Source organism: Podarcis pityusensis (assembly GCF_964106645.2).
Source record: "Podarcis pityusensis genome assembly, chromosome: 7".
NCBI classification, from domain to species: Eukaryota; Metazoa; Chordata; class Lepidosauria; order Squamata; family Lacertidae; genus Podarcis; species Podarcis pityusensis.
Window position 1 is genome coordinate 38,426,770 of NC_138031.1, and position 22,695 is coordinate 38,449,464.

The following is a 22,695-nucleotide window of genomic DNA, read 5'->3' on the forward strand; positions in this document are numbered from 1 at the left end:
TGTGAGTCCACAGCACTTTGACCTGTTCCTGTGCAGAAGGTGGTCTCTGGAAGTGCGACCCAGCTCGCCTAGCCCAGTCGGGGCTGAAGTGGATGAGTCAGTTGGTGGCACTGGCTCAAGGGCGATGCTGACACAGGGTAGGGTGCACCAGAGGAGGGATTACAGGTGCTTGCATGGTGGGTCCCTTATTGAGTTCCTCTCTATTCTTGGTATCTCTGGATGCTCCACCACTGTGACCAACAGTCTGGGGGTGGTGCTGTTAAAAGACTGGGTCTGTTTGCCATAGGATCCTGTGGACCCCTTAATTGTGGATGAGCAGACCTTTTATCAAGACCTGGGTGGGCCAGATGCAGCTCTGCCTGCTAAGCTACTCAGATTTGGCAGGGGGAGTTGCTGTAGACCACCAGAGTTCATTTTCCATCACCAGGAAACCCTTTGGAGAAGGAGTAGAAGGCCTGTATCTGGTGTTGGGTCAGACAGGTTAGGGACTCTGCTTCCCAACAGCTTCCCAAACTGAGGTGGTCTCCAGCATAGTGCTGGAAGATTTTGGCATCCATACCAAAATCCATGCTCTGGGCCCAGTTTAGGATTTCATCATGTGCTGTTTCAAGTGGTTATCTGCCTGACACATGGAAGAGTGGGATACACCCTTTATTTGGCCTTTGCTCCAAATAGGGAGGTGTGGTGGTCTAGAAATGTGGGCAGACATTGCCCCTCTGTTATAGTCTGACTACTTCCTGGTGAAGTTTGTATTTGCAGCAACTATTCCCATCTGCAAGAGGGCAGGAAGTTCAGATGGTCTATCTATCCTTGGAGGCTAATCTAGCTAATATGTTTGGGAAATGGCCTCACTGCTCTGTGTATGTAAATGGAAGTCTAATTATTAATCCACTTCACACTTTACTTTGATAATCACTTAGAAAATCCTTCAGACTTATTGTAAAATATTTTATTGACAACTGCAACAGGCATTCTAAACCATTTTTTCATTAATTAACAAAATGACAATATTTTAGAGGAGCCACTGATTGTAAAATATATAACAGGCAAAGGGAGTAATCTTCAAAGCTTTGGGATAATACATTTTGCCTTGACAAGCAGGTTCACTCACATAAATAAGTCAAGGTGCATGTTTTTTTATTAGATCACCAAAGTATGCAGTTATGGTTTTCAATTTGTTGTTCAGAAAGTTTTGTTCTATTTCAACTTTTCCTCCTGGCCCAGCTAAGGAAGCTACCTAAAAAGTAAAAAGAAAGAAAAACAAGAACTGTTAAATAACTCAAAATGTGACACCGAGATGGCAATAGATTCAGGACCTTAAAAGCCCTAAACATCCTCAGCCCTGTATACCTGAAGGGGTGTCTCTATCCCCATCATTTATCCTGGACACTGAGGTCCAGCTCTGAGAGTCTTCTGACAGTTCCCTCACTGCGAGGTTACAGGGAACTGGTCAGAGGGCCTTCTCAGTAGTCGTCCCCGCCCTCCCATCAGATGTCAAGGAGATAAACATCTGACTTTTAGAAGACATCCCTGTTCAGGGAAGTTTTTAATGCTTGATGTCTTACTGTGTTTGATGTCTGAATTTGCTGGAAGCTGTCCAGAGTGGCTGGGGGAACCCAGTCAGATGGGTGGCATATAAAGAATAAGTTATTATTGTTATTATTATTATTATTATTATTAGTAGTAGTAGTAGTAGTATAAGCAGGAGGGCTCATCTAGCCCAACCTGTTTCAGAAAACCCACTACCACAAGAACTTTGATAGGCGACTATAAGCCTCTGCTGGGGAAATAATCAAGTCCATAAGAAGTTGAAATAAATGCTACCTGTTCCATACACAGGGACAGCTAGGAAGGCATAGCTAAGGAGCTCTATTCATTGATAAGGCCATGGTGTGTGGGGAAACAGGTTTCTTTTTGTTCAAAAGTGGGGGACATTTTGGGGCAAGCAAGGCCCGTACAAAGAGGATATGTTCCATTTGAACTGGAATGGAACCAGACTGTTGACACTTAGAAATACAGGAAGCTCAGTCTTATACAGTGTCAGACTATAGATCCATCTAGCTCAGCATTGTCTACACTGACTGGCAGCAGCTCTTCAGGGTTTCAGAGAGCGTTCTCTCCCAGCCCTGCCTGGAGATGCTGTGGATGGGGCCTGGGAGCTTCTGAATGCAAAGCAGATGCTTTACCAGTGACCTATGGCCCCCTTTAATAGCAAAAAGAGGGTGATAAGTCCTTTAAACTGGCATCTTTAAACTGACTATCTGTATTATGTGGCACCTGTATTAATGCCAATTCCATCACCAATTGGCCACATTCACATGTCACTATGAAGCACAAACCATAGCTTACCATGCACACAAAAATCACGCCTACTACCCTGCTATGGTTAGGTGAAAGCAAATCACATTCTTCGCCTAGTGCTACATCCAAATCGGGGACTGTGGTTTGTCTCAGCCCTAACAAACCACAATCTGTAGCCAGATCATTTGGGAGTGAAACAAACCTACAAACCCTGGTTCAAATGAAACACAAACCAGAATGATGGTTTGTTTTCTCCCAACACTCAGAGGGAGAAGGAAAGCAGCTGTGACTCATTTGTGCATTGCAAACCATGTGACATGTGAATGTGGCTAATGCCTCCTCCCATGGCTGTATTTGGATAGAATATCAATTCATGACATGCCAGCATAAGCACTTAAGTAGTAAAAGAGTAAACTGGAAGGAAGCATATCTGATTGAATATAAACCCTCCCAGTGACAAACCTACGTTTACTAAAACCCTCCCATTTCCCAGTGCTACTTCCTGACCTCCTTGCTAGATAAGGGAAAATCTTGTCTGTGGTGCAGTGATTCATTAAGGAATTACTAACTTATCTTGACTCCCCAAAATATCTCAGCAGTTTCCATTTTTGCTTTTGTACAAATGACTGGAGTAATGATCTACTTGTGTGGACTGGTTATATTACCGCAAGTGGATTTCTCTAAAGTTCATTGAACCCTGAGAGTTAAGGGGAAAAACTGGATTACACAAGACCCTCAATACAATCTAACTGCTTCTGGAAACTGCATTTACTCAGTTCCTGTCCTATGCGCACTTGTTTTGTTAAAACACACGTGCATGTAGGCAGCACAGCAGGCTTTTAGGGAAAAACAGATTGGATTATATTTAAGAGATGCAACTCTCAAAAATAAACATTCTTAGAGAAAATGAATTTCTGTTCACCCTATCAATTGAAAGAAGGAGGGATCGTCATTCAAATATACGTCACTTCCAGTTACCAGCTGCTTATGGCAAGGTGCTACATGGAAATTTCAAAATGGTCTGGAGGACACCCTCATCTCAAAGACTCAGATGGACAATGTGTGTCCTGTAAAGCTCAATGGGACCTTCTCACAAATTTGAGCATCTGGATGTGAAATGCCCATATTTGCTGGGCTGAGCCTAATGGAATAAATTTCACAACTCTTTCTGTTCTCAGTGTACATGTTCTCTATCTGCAGGACATGGAGATGTACAGTTCCAGAGTGCCTGCCTATAGATTACTGAACCCAGTCAGACTTGTTCATGATCATCTCCAATGGTTTAAATTTGAGTTAACATATCTGAAAAAAGAAAAAAACACACACAAATCTTCCTGCTTCCTAGGATAGAATTGGATGTGGAAGCTGTGTTGATATTTGAAAGGGATATCCATTACGCTTGTGCAAATAATGCTATCAGTGATGAGATCTGTCTAGTCTGTGCAGCAAAGATTACTTAGGAAAAACATATCTGAGCATCCCAAACTTGACAGGTCCCTCACCACAAAGATGCCATCCTATGCACATTTACCTGTGATTACATCCCGCTAACTTGACACACCTGCCCATCTGGGACCATTTTCCTATTGGATTGTACAAGCTATCACTGACATTTTTAAGTTATGCTTTTTCATGTGCTACCACTTTTTATCTCTGTTAACATTAGCAGGATCTGACATTTTGGGAAACTTTTGGAATTTTGGAATCTGCAATATCTCAGCAGACTTTTATGTAAACTTGGGAAAAGGCTCATGATCCTGAGGGGATAAGTATCTGCTTTTCTCTACGTACTTTGTTATTGCAACAAACCTAGAACTGCAACTGAAGAACAGACAATGGCTTAGACTATAAGCCCAAACGTTCAGCTTCTAGAAAGATCAGCCCCAGAAATGACAGCACACTGGGAATAGTGGTCTGGATGTGTGTGTGCAAACATACATACAACGAAATTTTAATAAAAGTCTGTCCTATTCCAGGGTAGGTGTGTACATCCATATAAATTGCCTTTGAAGTAGTACTTTTTACTGCAAGTTGCTGTTAAGTCCCCATCATGAGCAAACATAATTATATCTAATAACAAACACTACAAAAACAACATTTGTTGACCTAGTTTACCTTCACTTTGCTTTTGTGGTTCTGAGCTTTTTAAACAAAAATACTTTCATGCCAAGTATCCCACAACCTGAAAATTCTGTCCTGAAAAGTGTATAAAGAAAGCCAGCAGCAAACACCAAACAGTTCATTCTTTGCTTAGTTTAAAAGCACAGCATGCATAATTTACTTATGCTATCTGTATCTTTTTGGTATGACTGCTCCCTCTAGAGGAAGTAGAAAGAAACTGACAATAATTCAAGTTTGATCACCTTTGCCCCTTCAGGCAGTGTTTATATATCTTCAACATTTTAAGGTTGGATTTGGTTATTAACTGCTTATATTAAACTTTGTGGGGTTTTGTATATTGCTACATCTACAACAATGTAAATGTTGTAAGAAAACTGAAAATGCAAAGTAACGGTGCCCAAACTTTTGAAGTGTAATGTCAGACCCCAGTACAAGGTAGTGTAACAGGTATAGTTCAGGATCTCTGATGTGCAGCCTGCAAGCCTTTCATTGCTAGCCATGCTTGAAGACATTCCTAAAACAAGGTTTTAATGCTAAACGACCAGGGCTTGGGAACACCCTTAACCATCATTAGAATGCTTAAATCCTTAAGTCAAAAATCCTTAAGTCAAAAATCCTTAAGTAAAAAGAGGAGAGATCTGTGTGCAAAGGGAGAAAGCTAATAACCCAATTACCAACTTTTAAATAATTACTAGCATTGGAAAAGTTGCAGCTGCACCAGCCCAGTACAGCAAAACATTTAGTGATGGTCTTTGCCAAAAAATTACACCTGGTCCAGTTCTCTTGAGTTCTTTGCTCCGCATCAACTAGTATCTAGGGTTACATTGCCTCAGAACAAAGAGAATCCATTTATATAGTAGTCATTAACAGACCTAGCCCCTATGGATTGGCCCTTAAAAAATGCTATCTAAGCTAGTGGTCCTTGCTAACTTTTCGTGTACTCACTGATATAAATTATGTTTTTCTTTCTGTCTGCTCCGCCACTCAATCTCACAGAGCGACCTCAGTTTCTAGCACAGAATGATAAACACTATCCATACTGTCTATGCTGTTCAACCTCTATCATGTTTCCCTTCTGCCCAAACTTCTAAGGTTATTGAATGTCAAAGAGCCTACTTTTTTTTACAACAAAAATACATATTTAGCATTCTAGGACCCGTAGCCCTCCAGGTGTTGGACTCCAACTCCCATCAGCTCCACTCTGTAATGGGCAAGGTTGGGAATGATTGGAGATGTAGAGGCCACCTGATTCCCCATCCTTGTTCTACAGGGAGAAAGCTCGATAACAATAATATTCAATCTTACACATTCTACATAGGCTCTCAGTACTCCTTACAGCAAACGTGTAAGGTAGGTCAGTGTTATCGCCATATTGTAGATGGAGGTGGGAAGAAATGGAAGGTGAAAGACAGACTTAAGCCCATTGGGCAGAGGTGAAATGTCTGTTCGCAGCTCAGGGGCAGAAGTCAGTCAGCAGAAGCCTTGCATAAGGACTTTCACTTGTGCAACAGGGCTTTCCCCACCTCTGCCCCCCAAAATGGCTTGAGTAGGTGTGGGGAGAGTCCCCAGAACAGTGTGGGGGGAATCATTCCTTTTGGCATGCTGCAAATGCGCAACACTGAATTCTACCCTACGTCTCTAGATTAGCACTACTCCTGAATCTGCAAATTAAAACTTACCTGATCTATGTTAGCATTACGAGGAAGAAAGTACACAATCTTGCTGGTAATCTTTTGCGACAGCTTGAAAATTTCAAATGTACAGATGTGTTAAGGAAGAAAAAGCAAATACTCTTTCAATGGGGATGGCTCTTTTAGTAAGACAGTCCCCTAAGGTAACACACATTCTTCCACAGGTATATACAGAATACCATGAGTGATATTCTGATCAGGGCCCTAGTCTACACAAGCAGCAGGATGAGGTAGCAGAGTGGATTGTACCACTTCAGAATGCAAGATAGGTACAGTGGTACCTCGGATTAAGTACCATAGATTCCGGCGTATTAGGTGACTGAGTGTATTAGATGACCTCCCAAATTGGCAGCTGCAATTTGGGGGTTCGTCTTATAAGTCCAGTCATCTAATACGCTGGGCAGCTCCGCGCTGGGAGAAAGCCGCCCGGTGCGGAGCGGGCTCCTCCCCGCCCATACCCGGCGTATAAGACGACCCCCGACTTTTTAACCTCTTTTCCGGGGTTAAAAAGTTGTCTTATACACCGGAATCTATGGTACTTAATTCGTTCCGGAGGTCCGTTCTTAACCTGAAACTGTTCTTAACCTGAAGCAACACTATAGCTAATGGAGCGTCCTGCTGCTGCCGTGCCACCGGAGCACGATTTTTGTTCTCATCCTGAAGCAAAGTTCTTAACCTGAAGTACTATTTCTGGGTTAGCAGAGTCCGTAACCTGAAGTATCTGTAACCTGAAGCATATGTAACCCGAGGTACCACTGTTAGTTTTTAAATATTCTAGTAAAAAGCAAAACACAACTATTTGCAAGTATAAAAATGAAAACAAAGCATTAACAAATCAGCAAGAAGTATTGTTCAGATTAGCCTTCTTGCTATGCTAATTTTCAATTTAGAGGTGTTAATCACTTTCAAAAACATGTCTCCCCCTACCCCTTGCAGTTTAAGTGGTATATTCCATGCAACCACTTTAGGTCTCTCCAACCTAATTTCCAGCTTCTCTGCTGCATGTACTGACCATACCCAAACTACTTGTCAAATGTTGTTCGGATGCCTGATGATCGTCTTCCAAAGCAACTACTCTATTCCCAACTTAAGAATGATAAGCATAATGCTGGTGGACAGCAAAAGAGGTTTAAAGATTATCTCAAGGTAAATCCTTTAAAATGTAGTATAAACACCAACCACTGGTGACAAAGAGCCCGTCAGTTGGAGAATAGCCTCTACCAAAGGCAGCATGGACTTTGAAGAAGCATGAACTCAGGCCGAAAGGGAGAAACGTTTGGCAAATCCTCACAGTGATCTACCGTATTTTTCGCTCCATAGGGCGCACCTAGTTTTTAGATGGGGAAATCAATACAAAAAATCTTTCCCCCCCAGCCCCAAAGAGCAACGTACAGGCTGCGCACAACCTCTCCCTGCCGGAGGGGTTGCGTGCGGCTATGGCACAAGCCAAGGCAGCGAGCGGGATGGATCCCGCTCGCTGCTTTAGCTTCCTCTTTAGCCCCGCGCAATCTCTCCCTGCCAGGAGAGGCTGCGTGGAGCTAAAGAAGCCATAGCCCCGTGCAGCCTCTCCCTGGCACAAGCCTGCATTTGCTCCATAGGACGCACACACATTTCCCCTCAATTTTTGGAGGGGAAAAACTGCGTCCAATAGAGCGACCTGTGTCCTCACTGTGGAAGGATGTGCAAATCCAGAATCAATCTCCACAGTCACTTACAGACAAACTGCTAAGACCATTTTCATGGAAGACAATCTTACTCGGCTACGAGTGATTGCCAAGGAAAAAGAAGGTATTTCTCCAGAGACAGAACTGTTTCTAACCCTCACTCATACCATATGGACAACAGATCTGAAAGGATGATCACGATGAATTTGAGAACCTGAAACTGCCCTTTACACTAGGTCCTCAATGTGGGAATTAGTTACTGAATCATCTAGGACACATGTAAAGTCATCCTATAAGAACTCAGAAATGTTAACCTGGAAGGAATTATTAGATTTAGTAGGTGATCTCGCCACAGGACCAAGAGCGAGATTTGATAAGTATCTGATTCTTTTCAGCCCTAGGAGTCTATGAACCAATTTAACATCTTTTGTCTAACAGACAGTCAAAACTAAGAACAAGAAACTGCCAAAATGTAGTGGTGTTTTTTTTTAAAGCAACTACAGAAATTTCCCAGATTACACAAGACTTTATACCAACTCAAACAAAACCTCTTCAACAACAGAAATCTGGTTGTCAGCATTATAAAGGCAACATCCTAAATAGGACCAATTCTGAAAAGAAAGTCATTTTAAAAAATAAAATCTCTTGTTAGTCAGAGTACCCAAATCTCTCCTGAGAGAAACAGCAATGAACATTTGATTTACAAGAATCAGTTTGCAACACTGTCATCAGCTGCTTTGAAGAAGGTCATCACCAATCATTCAACAGTACAAAAATCTTAACTCATGACCCTGGAATTCCTATCCAAGGTGTGTCATGAAAAAAAAACCCACATTAGAACTTAAGCTTAATATAAGCAACTTGAAACTAAGACTACACTTTTCAGATCATCTGAGCCCTTTGCAACTACAAAGTCAGGGGGAAGGACCCTGTTCTCTGGAAATAATTCTTTGGGAGGAAGGGTGGGGTATTAATTTAACGTATAAGATGAAATGATATATGGCAGAAAGCATAATATGTGATATGCGGTCACCCTGTAAAAAAAACCAGCATTTGTTTTACTTTTGTGGAAGAAGTGACTTGAAAAAGGATATCCATCGGGAGAAATCATAGTTTGAACATCAAAGATTTCTGCAGCAGCATATTCAGGCCCACCCCACGGAGGGCTCAGAAACACAACATCTGCTTTTAAACTGGATGCTAGCTTCATGAAGTCTCCACAGATGAACTCTATTTTATCTGCTACTCCATAGACTTCTGCATTGTTGAGAGCAAGACTGATCTTCACAGGGTCGATATCGATTGCGATTACTAAAAAGAATGAACAAGGTCTTTTTCAAAATGCAGGTTTTTAAAAAAAAAAAAAAATTCAATCAGTCATGTATGTTGAAAAGAAAGAAAACAGTGGGAATTAGTACTTGTGCCACATAAACAACCAATCACCTAAGCTGAAATAACACCACTATATTTTCTCTGCATTTGTATAATTTTTTTGGCCGGTGTATATTGTGTAACTCTAAACTAAGCTGATAATGGTTTAATTTTTCTAAGCAAGCAAAGCGTAAGGCTGAACTCAGATCGTCATGGAAAAAAAGACTCCATCTCTTGGAGGATCTCACTAGTGAAAGCAGGAAAGGCACTTCTGCAGATTCCTCCCTCCTCTTACATCCACACAGTGGAGGGTGGAGGCAGTATCCAACCCTTCCAAGACAACGTGGAAAGTGACACTGGGAACTGGAGGGAGGAATTTAGCCAATTGCAAAGACTAGATTTGTCCCCTAGTAAGAATCTTTAGCTTTAACTAGAACACACACATACACAATCTCTCTCTCTATATATATATCTACCACAACGCTAGCATTATTAATGCGCACACAGTGGATAAGAGAAAAGAAGCAAACAGAAATGTTTACCTTTTTTCCCTGCCAAGGCAAACTGAATAGCATTTCCTCCTACGCCACAGAATGCATCTGCTATTAAGTCAGAGTTGAAGGACTGGCTTACACGACCCGCAATATGCTCTGCAATCTTCTCAGGCGTAACAGAAAACCATCCCTCTAATGGAAGAAAGCACTAGTTATATTTCTGTACTTAAAAAGGACAAGCTTGAACATAAAAATCAGTGAAGTATATAGCTCACACATGCACAATCATCATTTAGCAACTGAAGTATCAAGTGATGATCTACATGTGTAGAATGGTCTATTACAGAACTTGCCAAGCACTTCAAAACAAAGTAGCTTCCAATCAATATATTCAGCTCTATCATTACTATGAATTTACCTCTGTCTAACTGAATTCCTTCATCAAATCGAGAGAACAGTCTATACCGCTGTGCCCAGTATTTAGCCAACTCAGGATCAGCAACTATTTCAGGAGGCAGGGGCTGCCCACACCTGTTTGTCTTCTTCGGTATTATCTTGATTTTCCTCTTGTTTGTAGTTTTTACTTCACCTAAACCAAAGAAAACCATTGTTGTTGTTCTTTAGTCGTTTAGTCATGTCCGACTCTTCGTGACCCCATGGACCCCATGGACCATGCAATTAGCTCATTTCTCTTAAATGGATTTAGGAACACGAAGAAAAATCTAAACTACTTTTATTACTCATTTCAGTTCAATTTATGCATTGCTTCAGAGAGCCAGGAGGAGTCCCAAAGTGATTACAGGGACAACAGCATGCAAAATATAGCATACAATAAAAGCCATTAAACTGAAATAAATATTAGTGTAATTCACTTCAGCTGCTGATATTGCAACAGGGAAACAAAAAAGCCACAGCTTTATTGCTACATCTACTGTAGTAATCAAATGTGAAATTCACTACAAATTTATTCACTGGGAATAAGAAATAAAAAAAATAAAGTAGCAAAAGAAGCATCTGAAAACATACACAGACATTTCAACAAAAATTAGTACAATGAAAACCAAAACATTCTTTTCTCCCACAGAGATTTCAGAAATTTAAGAGAACACAGAAATTCTCTTAAACCAACCGACAAAACCTTTTACGCAAAACTCCCCCTAACACCTATGTTGCTTATCCTATAACATTTCTTGAGAAAGAAACTGTTCATTGGACCAAGGAGATCTCTACTATAGGTTGGAACTGCTCTCTTGTAAAGCAAACTCACAGAAGCAGGCAGAGTTCCATGCTCCCCCACCAGCCTGCTACATTTATTTACAGCAGAAGTTGTTGCTAGCTGGATTTTTATTCAAAGGCGTAGCTGGTGAAGTAGCACTCTGTTCAATGCCAAACAATTCCTCTTGCAAATAAAAAGGGGATTAATTTTGGGTTTTTTAGGCTTTGGGGGCTTATCAACAGTTTCTCATTCATACACACAGACACACACACACTTTTTCAAAGCTTTTACTCAGAATTATCACATACCTTCTGCTTCCACCTGCAGGTAGTCCGGAATATCCACAGGAACTAACTCTCTTCCTGAAGGATGTGCATCTTCTCTTCCTGCCTCTTCCTTAGGCTCCTGGAACTTCCAGTCACTTGTTGCTACTACCAGATTTTCTTTGCCTTTTTCCTCAGTGCTGTTTCCTCCACGCTTACCAGAATCTGAACTGGAGAATGGCAGGTCACTTTTAGGAGAATCCAAATTATTTTGTGAGCCAGCAATGTTTTCCTGTTCCTCTGAATCACTACTGAAAGAAGGAGGGTGAACTCTGTCTTGAGACATCTCTTCCGCAGGCTCATTCACTTGTTTCAAGAAGCTTTCTACCTAGGAAGACCATGTATTACAGAACCACATTTCAAACAGTTGCAGAAATGTGACTTGCTACTGAAGGGAGATTATCACTACTTCAGCAGTCTAAGTAAAAGGAGAAAGAAGTCAACAGAACCCTAAATAGGAACACTACGTTTTGACATTCGGGAGCATTTCACCTCACAGGCTTGTAGACTCCCCCCACCCCCAGGAAGGGCTCTTCCTCCACTCCACCACTGCTTACTGTGATATCCAAGTTGCTGAAAAATTATGGCTCGGCCTTAATCCTGATAGTTTCATGTTATGTCTACAATGAACCTTGATGTAAGCGGACAATGCCATTGCAAAGAGAAACAAGCTGTTTTATCTGCGTAAACTGGTCCTTGGGTACATTGTGTTGCAGTTTCTTTTACTGTACATATGCAAACCAACGAAAACATTAGGATGGACATGCAGTACAGTCATCACATGACGCACCACCACATCAGATGACCTTGGCAGCTGCAGGGTATCTATATGTAGGGAGCTTTTGACATGGTAAAATCTCAGGTCCTGTATATGCCTGGGAACAATCCCAGATGGTATAATGGGGCTGCGTCCTTCCTAAACATTGAAGTCTCTTCTTAAGATACAGTCCTTACTAGACTAATACGAATTTAATTACTTACATAATCTAGTATACACTAAGAAACATAAAATTGTACCTACTTTCTTTCTCTCACTAGCAACTAAGAGCATTCTAAATTATGAACACAATCTTGCACTATTTTTAAGAGCCAACAGACACACAGGTTTTAACATCAGAACCCCAAGTTCATATATACCATATACAATACCGACCTTAATCAAAATGCTGCTCTTTTTAACTGCCCCTGTCTCAGGTTCTTCTGTAAAAAATATATGTTTCCTTTTGGTCTTGACTGTTCTGTGCATGTCCAAGAATTTTGATTTAAACTTCATATTTTTATTGAGATGACTCATTCTTCTTTCACTGAAGTCAGGAATGTCTCTGTATCTGGAGAAAACAGAATAAAAGTTAAAAACAACCTTTTCAGTGAGGGGGGGGAGAAGTTTTGCTCAGCTTCACAGTATGTTTATTAGCTGTGCCTTCTTCAACTGAAGGCCCCCTTTATAAGCATGCCAACATTGCCACATAAACAGGCCTAAAAAATTAATGGAGTCACAGCAGTAAACTTTGCTTTTATACATACTGTAATACATTTATAGCTTACCAAAAGGCTTTAATGCATTTTGTACGAATATATCTTGTGTTGAATCACTCAAGTATTTAAATAAGGTCTGGGGAACCTTCAAGCCTCCTAGCTAATTAGGCCCATCAAGTCTCCCCATTTGGTCTGCAATGACATTTCAGCCAAGCCATGCTTACATGCCCTATACATGATGTCATATATAATGTTGGGGGTGGGACAGGTAAAAATCCGGCTCAGCTGAAAGGTGATTTACAGGCACAACCAATCAGTTTATGCAAAGTACTGCAAGTATAAGTGCTTTGAAAGGAGCTTAGAAGTCCTTTTCAAATCACTCCAGAAGACCTTGATCAGATGATTGAAAGGGACTTAGCAACAGTGAAAAAAGTGCTATCTTGTGCAGTACTTTGAAAAGGGTTTCTCCAGAGGATACCGAGTAGCACTTTGCAAAGCACTCTGCAAGACATATGGAGGGCATAAATGCCACCCAACATCAATGTGAAGCCAAGTGATTGACAAGTAAGCTACCAAACATTGCCTGCCCAGGGCGAGGGAGATCATGATCTGGCCCACTGGCCAGATCCAGTTCTCTACCTTTGATCTAAATGGATCGCGTAGGAACTGTTAGTGGAAAAAGAAAACTATTTACTATAAACAAGCAACATTCTTCCGCATGGTCTTAGTTTTTTTTTGTAATTAAGATCAAGGCTAAGCATCCGTCATTTGTGACAACTTTAGTGTATCAAGAAGATGCAGGAAGTGAACACCCATAGTATTTCAACAGCAACCTAGGAAAAGGACATATTCTACACATAAAACCAGCAACCATCAGCAGCATCACTTTTAGGAAGGGATGGGGAACCTTAGGCCTGATGGCCAAATGTGTACCTCCAGGATTCTCAATCTGATCTGCAGGATAGTTTCCAAGTCACACCTCTCACTGACCCTGTTCTGCCTGCTCCTGAAGTGCTTTTGTATCTTACTTGCTTGAATGGACAGAGGTGTGTAGGAACCTCTAGATTTTGCATGGGTTGAATGTAGCCTACTGTACAAAGCACTTTTTGCCAACCACTGGCATGCAGCCCCTGGCAGGTTGCCTAAGAGGCAAGGTGGTCCTCAGGCTGAAATGGTTCCTCACCCCTGCTTTAAGGAAACCATTAGAACACTTATTACTTTTGTCCTCTGCCATATTTGAGTCCCAAAAGACAGCAAATCTTTTCTGAATCAGCCAGGGAATGTTCTTCAGCATCCAATTCATGGCTAGAAAGGAACAAAAATATTTGTCACTACAGTTCACAGCAAGTTGAGACAAAACAGCTGCCTATTTTGACTTCAAATGAAGGGTAAGTCGATTTCTAAATGATTATAAAGCAGCTAAGCAAAAGAAACAAGTGTCCACTGAATTCAAATAATGACTTTTATCACTTGTTTACAAGGTCGGAAATTTGCACAGCCAGGTTCCCCAATGATGCCTAATAAATGCCTTCTCAGCATTACCCGAAGTTTTGTGCACAATATTGTTTCAAATTGAGACTTAGGGTCTTCAGTGAAACTGTCATAAAGACCTTTTGCTTGAAAGGTAAAAAGTAACTGTACAAAACCATTAGTCTGGCTATCTCTACCAGAAAGGGAGGGGACAACCTTGGACTCATAGAACTCATAGAATCTTAGAGTTGGAAGGGACCTAAGGGCCACCTAGTCCAACCCCCTGCAATGCAGGAATCTCAGCTAAAGCATCCATGACAGATGGCCATCTAACCTCTGCTTAAAAACCTTCAAGGAAGGAGAGTCCACCACCTCGCGTGAGAGTCTGTTCCACTGTCGAACAGCTCTTACTGTCAGAAAGTTTTTCTGAATGTTTAGTCGGAATCTCCTTTCTTGTAACTTGAAGCCATTGGTTTGAGTCCAACTCTCTAGTGCAGGAGAAAACAAGCATGCTCCCTCTTCCACGTGACAACCCTTAAGATATCTGAAAATGGCTATCATATCTCCTCTCGGTCTCCTCTTTTCCAGGCTAAACAAGCCCAGGTCCTTCAAGTGCTCCTCATAAGGCTTTGTTTCCAGACCCTTGATCATCTTGGTTGCCCTCCTCTATACACGTTCCAGCTTCTCAACACCATTCTTAAATTGTGGTGCGCAGAACTGGACACAAGTATTCCAGGTGTGGTCTGACCAAGGCAGAATAGAGTGGTACTATTACTTCCCTGGATCTGGACACTATACTTCTGTGGATGCAGCCTAGAATAGTGCTAGCTTTTTTTGCTGCTCCACAGGCCACTGTCTGTGGCCTTTGGCCCATTTTCAAAAGTACAAGTAATCTGTTCTGTAATCTGTTCAAACCCCTGGCCAGAGCAACCGTGTCTGTCTATCAGCAGCCTGCTGAGTAGCAAGGAAGGGTAGGGAAAAGACAGAGAAGTGAGAGCAGAAAGGGAGAAGAGAAGGAAATGCCTGGCTATGCTGGCTTTGGCACCTTCCAACACTGACACGTGATCCCCGACAGAAAAAGGCTGCAGACCCCTGATCTAAACTATAGAGAGTCATTCTTCAATAGAAATAGACCCAAGAGAACAGCCTTACATTTCACAGAATATTCAAATCACTAGTAATAACATGAAAGCAGCAACATTTTAAAAAAGGCAATATGGCAGCAGCCAGTAAGGGTTAATAAGTACAGTCATACCTCGGTTTTCAAACAGCTTAGTTCTCGAACGTTTTGGTTCCCGAATGCCACAAACCCAGAAGTGACTGTTACGGTTTGCAAACTATTTTTGGAAGCTGAATGTCCGAAGGGGCTTCTGCGGCTTCCGATTGGCTGCAGGATCTTCCTGCAGCCAATCAGAAGCTGCACTTTGGTTTCTAAATGTTTTGGAAGCTGAACGGACTTCCGGAACAGATTCCGTTCAACTTCCAAGGTACGACTGTACACTAAATCATATAGGCACCCAAATGTGAATGGGAGAAGTGAAAGATATGATAGATAACCTGCCTCCTCTTTAATCTGACTTGTTTGCGTTCAGGCGGCTCATCATCATCACCATCATCGTTACTGTGCGACCCCCTACCTCCTGTGGCATCTGAACAAGATCTAGATGACCCCTGTGAAACTAAGAAGGAAAAGGGGGGGGGGGAGAGAAAGCATTGCTTTGATACACTGGTGGGGAATTTGTTTGCCGCTAGGTTTTTAAGACTCCATCAGCTCCATCGTTCATGGACAATAGTCAAGGATGATGGGAGTTGAAATCCAACAACATCTGGAAGGCCGCAAGTTCCTCATCCCTGCGTTAATGAATTTTATTTGTTTGTTTGCTTAATTTGTATCCCACCAATGGTGCTCAAGATGGCCAACAATAATACAAAACACAGCAAAATATAATAAAATACGATAAAACAGCAATCTTCAAGCAGTCGTTCATTTCCTGTATGAGGAAAGCAACTTCAATCAAAAATTTTACATTTTCACCAAATTCACAGTGGAAATACTATTTTCCAGTTGCTTTTCATTAGGAACCCAACTGCACTCATCAATCTATCTGGCGTTGAGACAAAACTGTTGACTGTGCATTTGGCGAAACAAATCAATCTACCATCAATCTGAAAGCCTCTGCTTCATTGAATATCTGATCTAGGCATTTAAAATTCAAAAATATCAGAAAGCCATTCTTTCAGAGCCTCTTTCCAAACAACAGTATAACAAAGTCCAGGTAGTCAGGTCTGAATTGAAAACATCAGCATCTCAGGAATGTTCGGATTTCTGAAATACTGACAGGACTGGGAGGTACCTGGGCACTGCAGTATGTTCTGATAGCACCTCAAACTGGTAGAAATGCCTAGTAAGAAAACCAAACATTTCTGTGGAAAGATCAGAGGAATTGTGGGTAGGATATTAGGGGTGTTTCAGAGAAGCAAGGTTGGGCTTTGTCTTAAGTGGATTGAACAATAGTTTCCCTTCAGAATGACAAATGCATGTGGATGTGAGGCTTACTTTGTAAACAATATTCTAAAGACCATTCACATTTTGCAAGTGACTCTTCTGAGTACAAAACATATCCCTTTTGAGAAGAAATGCCTAATCCCTACCTGCCCTGGAAATGATAGGTAGATTTCCAGGCTGCAGAAGTAGCTGCTTATGCACACTTATTTATTCTCTACTGGATTCAGTGCAGGAATGTAGTAGACAGGCAATACCTCTGAGTTGGCACTGGAAGCGAGTTGAGAATGTAAGCTGGAGCGTAGCACTTCTACACAAACACTGTCTACACCAATGTTCTGCATTTCTGCTGGCTGCTTGGTTTCCAGCTCCCCTGCACTATTTTCCAGGTCACTATTATGTGTGGTGTCAACTGAGAGCACAGGGTCTTTTTATACCTGTGTTCCAAAGCAGTCTAGGATGCTTGAAAGACAAAGTGTTCAGCTCTAGACACAAAGTCTTCGATGTGTCATCTACACTTCTTCAGCTGAGAATGTGAGTTGCAGGATTGGGGAAAAGGGGAGGGAAAGGGAAACAGGATTGCAAAGAATGTGGAATAAAACATCCAAAATAATACAGCTTTTATATGTGCCACTCAATGGAGAAATGCACAGTACAGAATATGGGATGGTTGCAAGGGAATTTCTTTCCTAGCTTTTGCAAACACAGGGTCTTATGCCTTCTGGGAAAGGGAACCTAGTATACCAACCTGGCTTGTCTGAACATCCATTTTCAGAAGACGCATTACTTTCTCTTGTTCCCTCATCACATTTCACAGTCTGAGAAGTATCACAAGGACAACACCTTTCAATGCTTGTTACGCTCAGTCCTCTCTGACCATTACAATCATCCGCATTTTCCAATTTGAACCGTTCTGTTTCTTCAGAGTTTAGATTTATTTTACTAATTTCAGGAAGAATGTCACTATTACAGTGATTATCATTTGGAGGATTTTCCTTGCAGCTGGCACTGGAAGCGAGTTGAGAATGTAAGCTGGAGCGTAGCACTTCTACACAAACACTGTCTACACCAATGTTCTGCATTTCTGCTGGCTGCTTGGTTTCCAGCTCCCCTGCACTATTTTCCAGGTCACTATTATGTGTGGTGTCAACAGTCCAACCTTGACTTGCCCAGTAGTGAAACTGTTGCCAGTAATACCAGTATAGTTCATTATAGTGCTGCTCCCACTTTTCCTTTACTTCAGGATTATTCCAAGGCTCAGTAATAGACAAAAGTTCAAAATTTTTCTCTTGCCAACTTTGCCACAGAAGTCCTTCTCCATACTTGCTCCAATACTTTTCCCATTTTTCTTTCATATGAAACTCATCAAGTAAAAGGTCTCCATTTTCACGGCTCTTGTCATTCTCAGATCCCTTTTTAATTGAAGAGTGATCATCGGAAAGAGACAGGTCATCTTCATCAAGATCTTGTTTCAATGATTCCTGCATTACTGTTAAAATATCTTGTTGCAGCATTTTCTTTTTCTTCATCTTCTTCTTCTTCTTCACTTTCTTACTTTTCTTACTAATATTCTCAAGTGCCTGAAATTCAGCATGAAAAAGCATAAATGCAATTTTATGTACTTTGTTCAACAGATTCTAATTCAATATGGTTACCTAGTTAATTCATTTCACAAATTTTCATGGTATAGCTTGGTTGTAACCCAGCCAGAAAATCACAAATGACACATCTACCCAGCTCTACAATTTTATGATTCTACGCCATAATCTTCAACTGCTATTTTATTTAGTGTGCTCTTAGATTAACAGCCAATAATGCATTTGCTTTCCAATTTGTTATTTTCAACTCAACTTTTCTTTTGTCACACTTCTTAAAAGCCCATTTTTCCTATTCCTTCTCTCATTTAACTTTGGTTTTTAATTCTAGAGCCAGGAGGAAAAAGAAATGTATTCCTGAAAATTCTTTTGTGGGGTTTGTTAATGCAATGTACTAAATTTACTTTACATTCCAATAACTTTAAATAGTACAAAGGAACAGAAAATACATTAGGTTTTACTACCAATGTCTTATGGGCTGCTGCATTGCCAAATTGAACAGGTAAGCCCATGCGTTTCATGAGTTCAGCCTCTGAATCAAGTTCAATGTCTTCCACTCCAGAAGCATGGCTGTTAGATAAATCAGCAGTCCCAAAGGAATTATGTTTCTTGTCTTTTTCTTCATCCTCGGTGGTTACTTGATCTTCCCCTGTAAACCACAACACCAAGTTACAAAGTTGTATTTTCATTTTTACTTTTGTCAGTCATAGATTTCTGATGCAGAAGAATTACAATACCAAATTATTTTTCCCAACAAGCATCCTGTGGCAGTCATTTCAAAAGAGTACACCAAATTCCTTAGGAAAAATGATTAATTTCCCTTAAAGCGAATTGCGTGAGATGTTTATTGAAGTTTGAGAAGATGCTCTCTTGAAAATACCAAATGTAAGTGAATAATCGATTCAAATGTATATTCAGTGATTGATTCCATGCTTAGATTAACTCTGTTAGTCCAAAGCTAAAGTTCCCAAAATGCTTGAATTTAAATAAAATATTAAAAGCACGATTTCCTACTGCAGACACTTTTTCTTCCTACAGACACAAATACAAGGGGGGAAAGCACCAGAGGATCTCACAGTCATGAAGACTAGATAGCAAAGGCATACAACTGTCTATATGAGAATCCAGCTGCAAAACACTAAGTCCAAGCCTGAAATTCTATTTAATGCAAAACTATGTAACAAAGCATGCAGCAAGCAGCCATACCATGTTTCCCTAGACCATGTACCTGTTCTAGTTTGTGAAATGTTATCTCCATGTGAGGTTCACAGGTACCTATTCTCATGTCCTCCTTATTCTCCCATGCCTTTTAAAAATATCAGCTAAATTATTTTTAGCCTGTTCTTGTTGCTGCTATGTTCTCTTCTGCTGCTTTGCTCTTGCCACCAACTTGCTGTTTTTATCATTGAACTTTTGTAGAGACTGAATACTATCAGGGCAGCACTACAATCGCTACAAAAATTCATTGATGGGTGGGGTATGAATTGTACAGTAAGCTAACTAAAATAAATAATTACTAAACAGAATTCACATGCAGCAGTTTGTGCAGCAGTTTCTTGGGGTAGTGGGGAAAGCAGGAAAGGGGTTGTTGGTCAGTCTCCTACTGTTTTATGGCTGAGGGCTTTTAGATGTGAGTCCTGAGATTTAATTGTTTTCAGGTACTGATGTAACCATCTAATAAGAATCACTAGAATCAGGCTATGAGATATTGGATAGCCTTGGGTAAAAGTGCTTAGCAGTGATTTGAATCCATGTTTATTCACATACATGTGTAACACTGAGTGGAATTTTGTGCACGTTCACTCAGAAGTAAGTTAATCTAGGCTCACTCCCAGGTTGATGTATATGTAGTTCATAAGCAATACTACATTGGTTCACATACCTAAAGACACCCTATCTTGCCGATTTTCATGCAGATTTCATATGTGGTTTGGAACAATATCTTTACTCAAAAACAACTACTGTTGTAGCATTTTCCATATGTAAGTTCTCTTCACTTTTCCAAAAGTCTTCACCTACATTTTCTTATATGGACTTTGAAAAATCTGTATCTGAGCATTGGGTTGATAAATTAATAGCAGGGATACAACTATAATTTGTTAATTCAAGTTTCTCTACCTTACAGGTGTGCAAACAACTTATTTTGCAATGCACACAATGTTAATTCAACATTTTGAGCATATCTTACCTATACTGTCACCTTCATCTTTGACATAAAATCCCTTCAAGCCTAGTTTGTAAAGTTTTCGATCCCTAGGGAATAAAATAAAAATACATGTCACTGTTAAGGCCATCAATGCAATATGGAAGTAAAATAGCAGATGACAAAGAAAGCATGCAAAAAAGGCCTTCTTTACACAACATGCTATAATTTTAGTTTTACTGAAACTAGTCATCATGTACAACAAAGAGTCTTGAGGCACCTTAAAGACTAACGAATTTATTTCTTGGGCTACATTCCATTTCATCAAATGTATGAAATGTTGTCCCAAGGTGTAGACAGCCCAACTCTCTTTGGCATATTCTTCTTTCTGTTGCTCTCATATGCCTTCAGCTTGACTGAAAACGGTGTGTATTTCCATTCAAGAAGTGGCAGGGGGCTGTTCAACCTGGCACGTCTCCATGCCAAGACAAAAAATGCAACGGGTTCTTATCCACAAGATGTGGTTCGTAGATAACGCAACCTTGAGAGCGCAAAGAAACTCTGCAGAGACTCATCAACCCCCAGCCTACTCATCAAGCCCAAGCCTACATGGAGTTTGGCCTCACCATCAGCCTGACAAAGACAAACATCCTGGTTTATGGAAGTGAGTCATGGGTAGCTTACACCCGCCAGGAGTGATTTCTCAATGCCTTCCATATGTGCTGTGTCAGGAAGGTTTTGGGCACCACGTGGCAGGGCAGAGTCTTAAACAAAGATGTTTTCTCCCAAGCTCACATTCCCAACATGTTTGCACTTCTGTCTCTGTGGCATCTATGCTGGCTTGCTCATGTACACAGAATGGAAGATGGCAGAATCCCCAAGGATGTGCTCTATGGAGAGCTGCCTTCAGGCAACAGGCCTGTTGACAGACCAACTCTAAATTACAAAGATGCCTGCAAACGTGACATGAAGGCTGGCAACATTAACCCCGTCGTATGGGAATCCTTTCCAGACAATCACGGTGCCTGGAGATGGACAGTCAGGTGCATCCACACCAGTGACCAATGGAGAAATGTCCACTGGGAGGAGCAGAGAGAAGAAACACCATGGTGCACTTGCAGCAGCAAAACCAGACAGCCTAATCTGCAACAAAACATGCCTGTTCCATATCAGTCTCTACAGCCACAGCAGGTGCTGCAACTCTCCAAAAGTTTGACTTTACCCCCAAAGACACATACTTCCATTGTATCCTGAGACAGACAAATGCCAACAACATGAGAAGTCTAACACATAGCAGCTTTACCTTACTTTACTCGGGGGGGGGGGCACCCCTTGCATTTCACCCCACTGTTAGCTAGCAAAAGTGTGGCAGAACCTCATAATTACTAAAATCCAGGCTAAATTAGCTGAACTTGGAACCCCACTAAAGTACATGAGACTTAGTTGTGACTAACATGTCCCATCTATTTCAGTGGTACTTGAAGTTCAACTAAAACAGGAACAGGATTTCCCAAAGTGTGGTACGCATACCCCTGGGGGTATCAATGGGTGCATGACTCCCCCTCTCCACTTCAATGTGATTTTTTGGGGTGCTGCAGAAAACAATTCAAAGATAGAAAAGTATTATTAACCCTTGCCCCCCTATATATCTCCAATTGTGAAGATCTTTACACCAGTAAAGGTTGCGCTCTCCAAAGCGGCATGTTATTGTTCTAAGTTTGGTGGGAAACAGTGAACTGGTGGATCTAACCCATTGTCATCCTCATCACCACCAGGCTGCTACTACTCAGAAGCCGCGGGAATTCAAAAGGACACTCCTCGGCGCCACTTCTCCCGCAATTAAGCCGCCTCGAATCCCTGTCAGGGAACAAGGCGGGAAATAAACGAGCAAGCAAAAAAAGCGAGTGAGACCTTCAGGCTGGCCGCTCACACCGGCTCCCCCCCCCTCGCCCCCTCCCCGACTCACTCCACGAAGGCTCGCGTGCACAGGCAGAGGATGTCGCTTCCTGCCTCCGCCTCTCCTTCGCCCCGCAGCGTGAGCAGCAGCTCGGCCACCACCAGGGTCTGCGGCACCTCGCGCAACATGCCGCCGCTTCTGCCCCTCGAAAGGACTCGAGGCAAGCAAGGCTCAGAACCCCGTGGGAGAAAGAGCGTGGCGGACCCACACGGGGACGGGTATTTCCGGCGGAAGTGCGTCTCCGCGAGTGTTGCACCCCATAAGAGTCCGGCGGGGGGGGGAAGGCGATGGCGCGCGGGGCCGCTTTGAGGAGCAGAGAGAATTTGCTTGGCGAGGCTGGAAGGAGGTGGGGAACACCTCCCTGTTCTGC

General features: G+C 41.7%; 1 protein-coding gene and 1 long non-coding RNA gene across 3 annotated transcripts in view; one reads left to right on the forward strand and one right to left on the reverse strand.

Annotated features, from left to right (window-relative positions):
• The window catches only part of LOC308481427, a 34,309-nt gene that overhangs the window by 374 nt on the left and 11,240 nt on the right, over nucleotides 1-22,695 (forward strand). The gene's annotated exons all lie outside the window — the stretch shown is intronic.
• TGS1 (trimethylguanosine synthase 1) lies at nucleotides 935-22,538 on the reverse strand. 2 transcript variants are annotated; one of them, XM_081013345.1, is made up of 13 exons: nucleotides 22,335-22,538; nucleotides 20,414-20,478; nucleotides 18,690-18,874; nucleotides 17,379-18,210; nucleotides 15,689-15,806; nucleotides 13,876-13,962; nucleotides 12,335-12,509; nucleotides 11,167-11,509; nucleotides 10,061-10,231; nucleotides 9,691-9,834; nucleotides 8,870-9,088; nucleotides 6,102-6,178; nucleotides 935-1,237 (listed from the first exon to the last, which is right to left on the reverse strand). In XM_081013345.1, exons 1-13 carry the CDS (start codon nucleotides 22,451-22,453, stop codon nucleotides 1,121-1,123), a joined length of 2,652 nt encoding a protein of 883 aa, XP_080869471.1. In that variant the 5' UTR covers nucleotides 22,454-22,538; the 3' UTR covers nucleotides 935-1,120. The 2 variants fall into 2 exon arrangements, with proteins under 2 accessions (XP_080869471.1, XP_080869470.1); XM_081013344.1 differs by lacking the exon at nucleotides 22,335-22,538 and having other exon boundaries at nucleotides 20,414-20,708.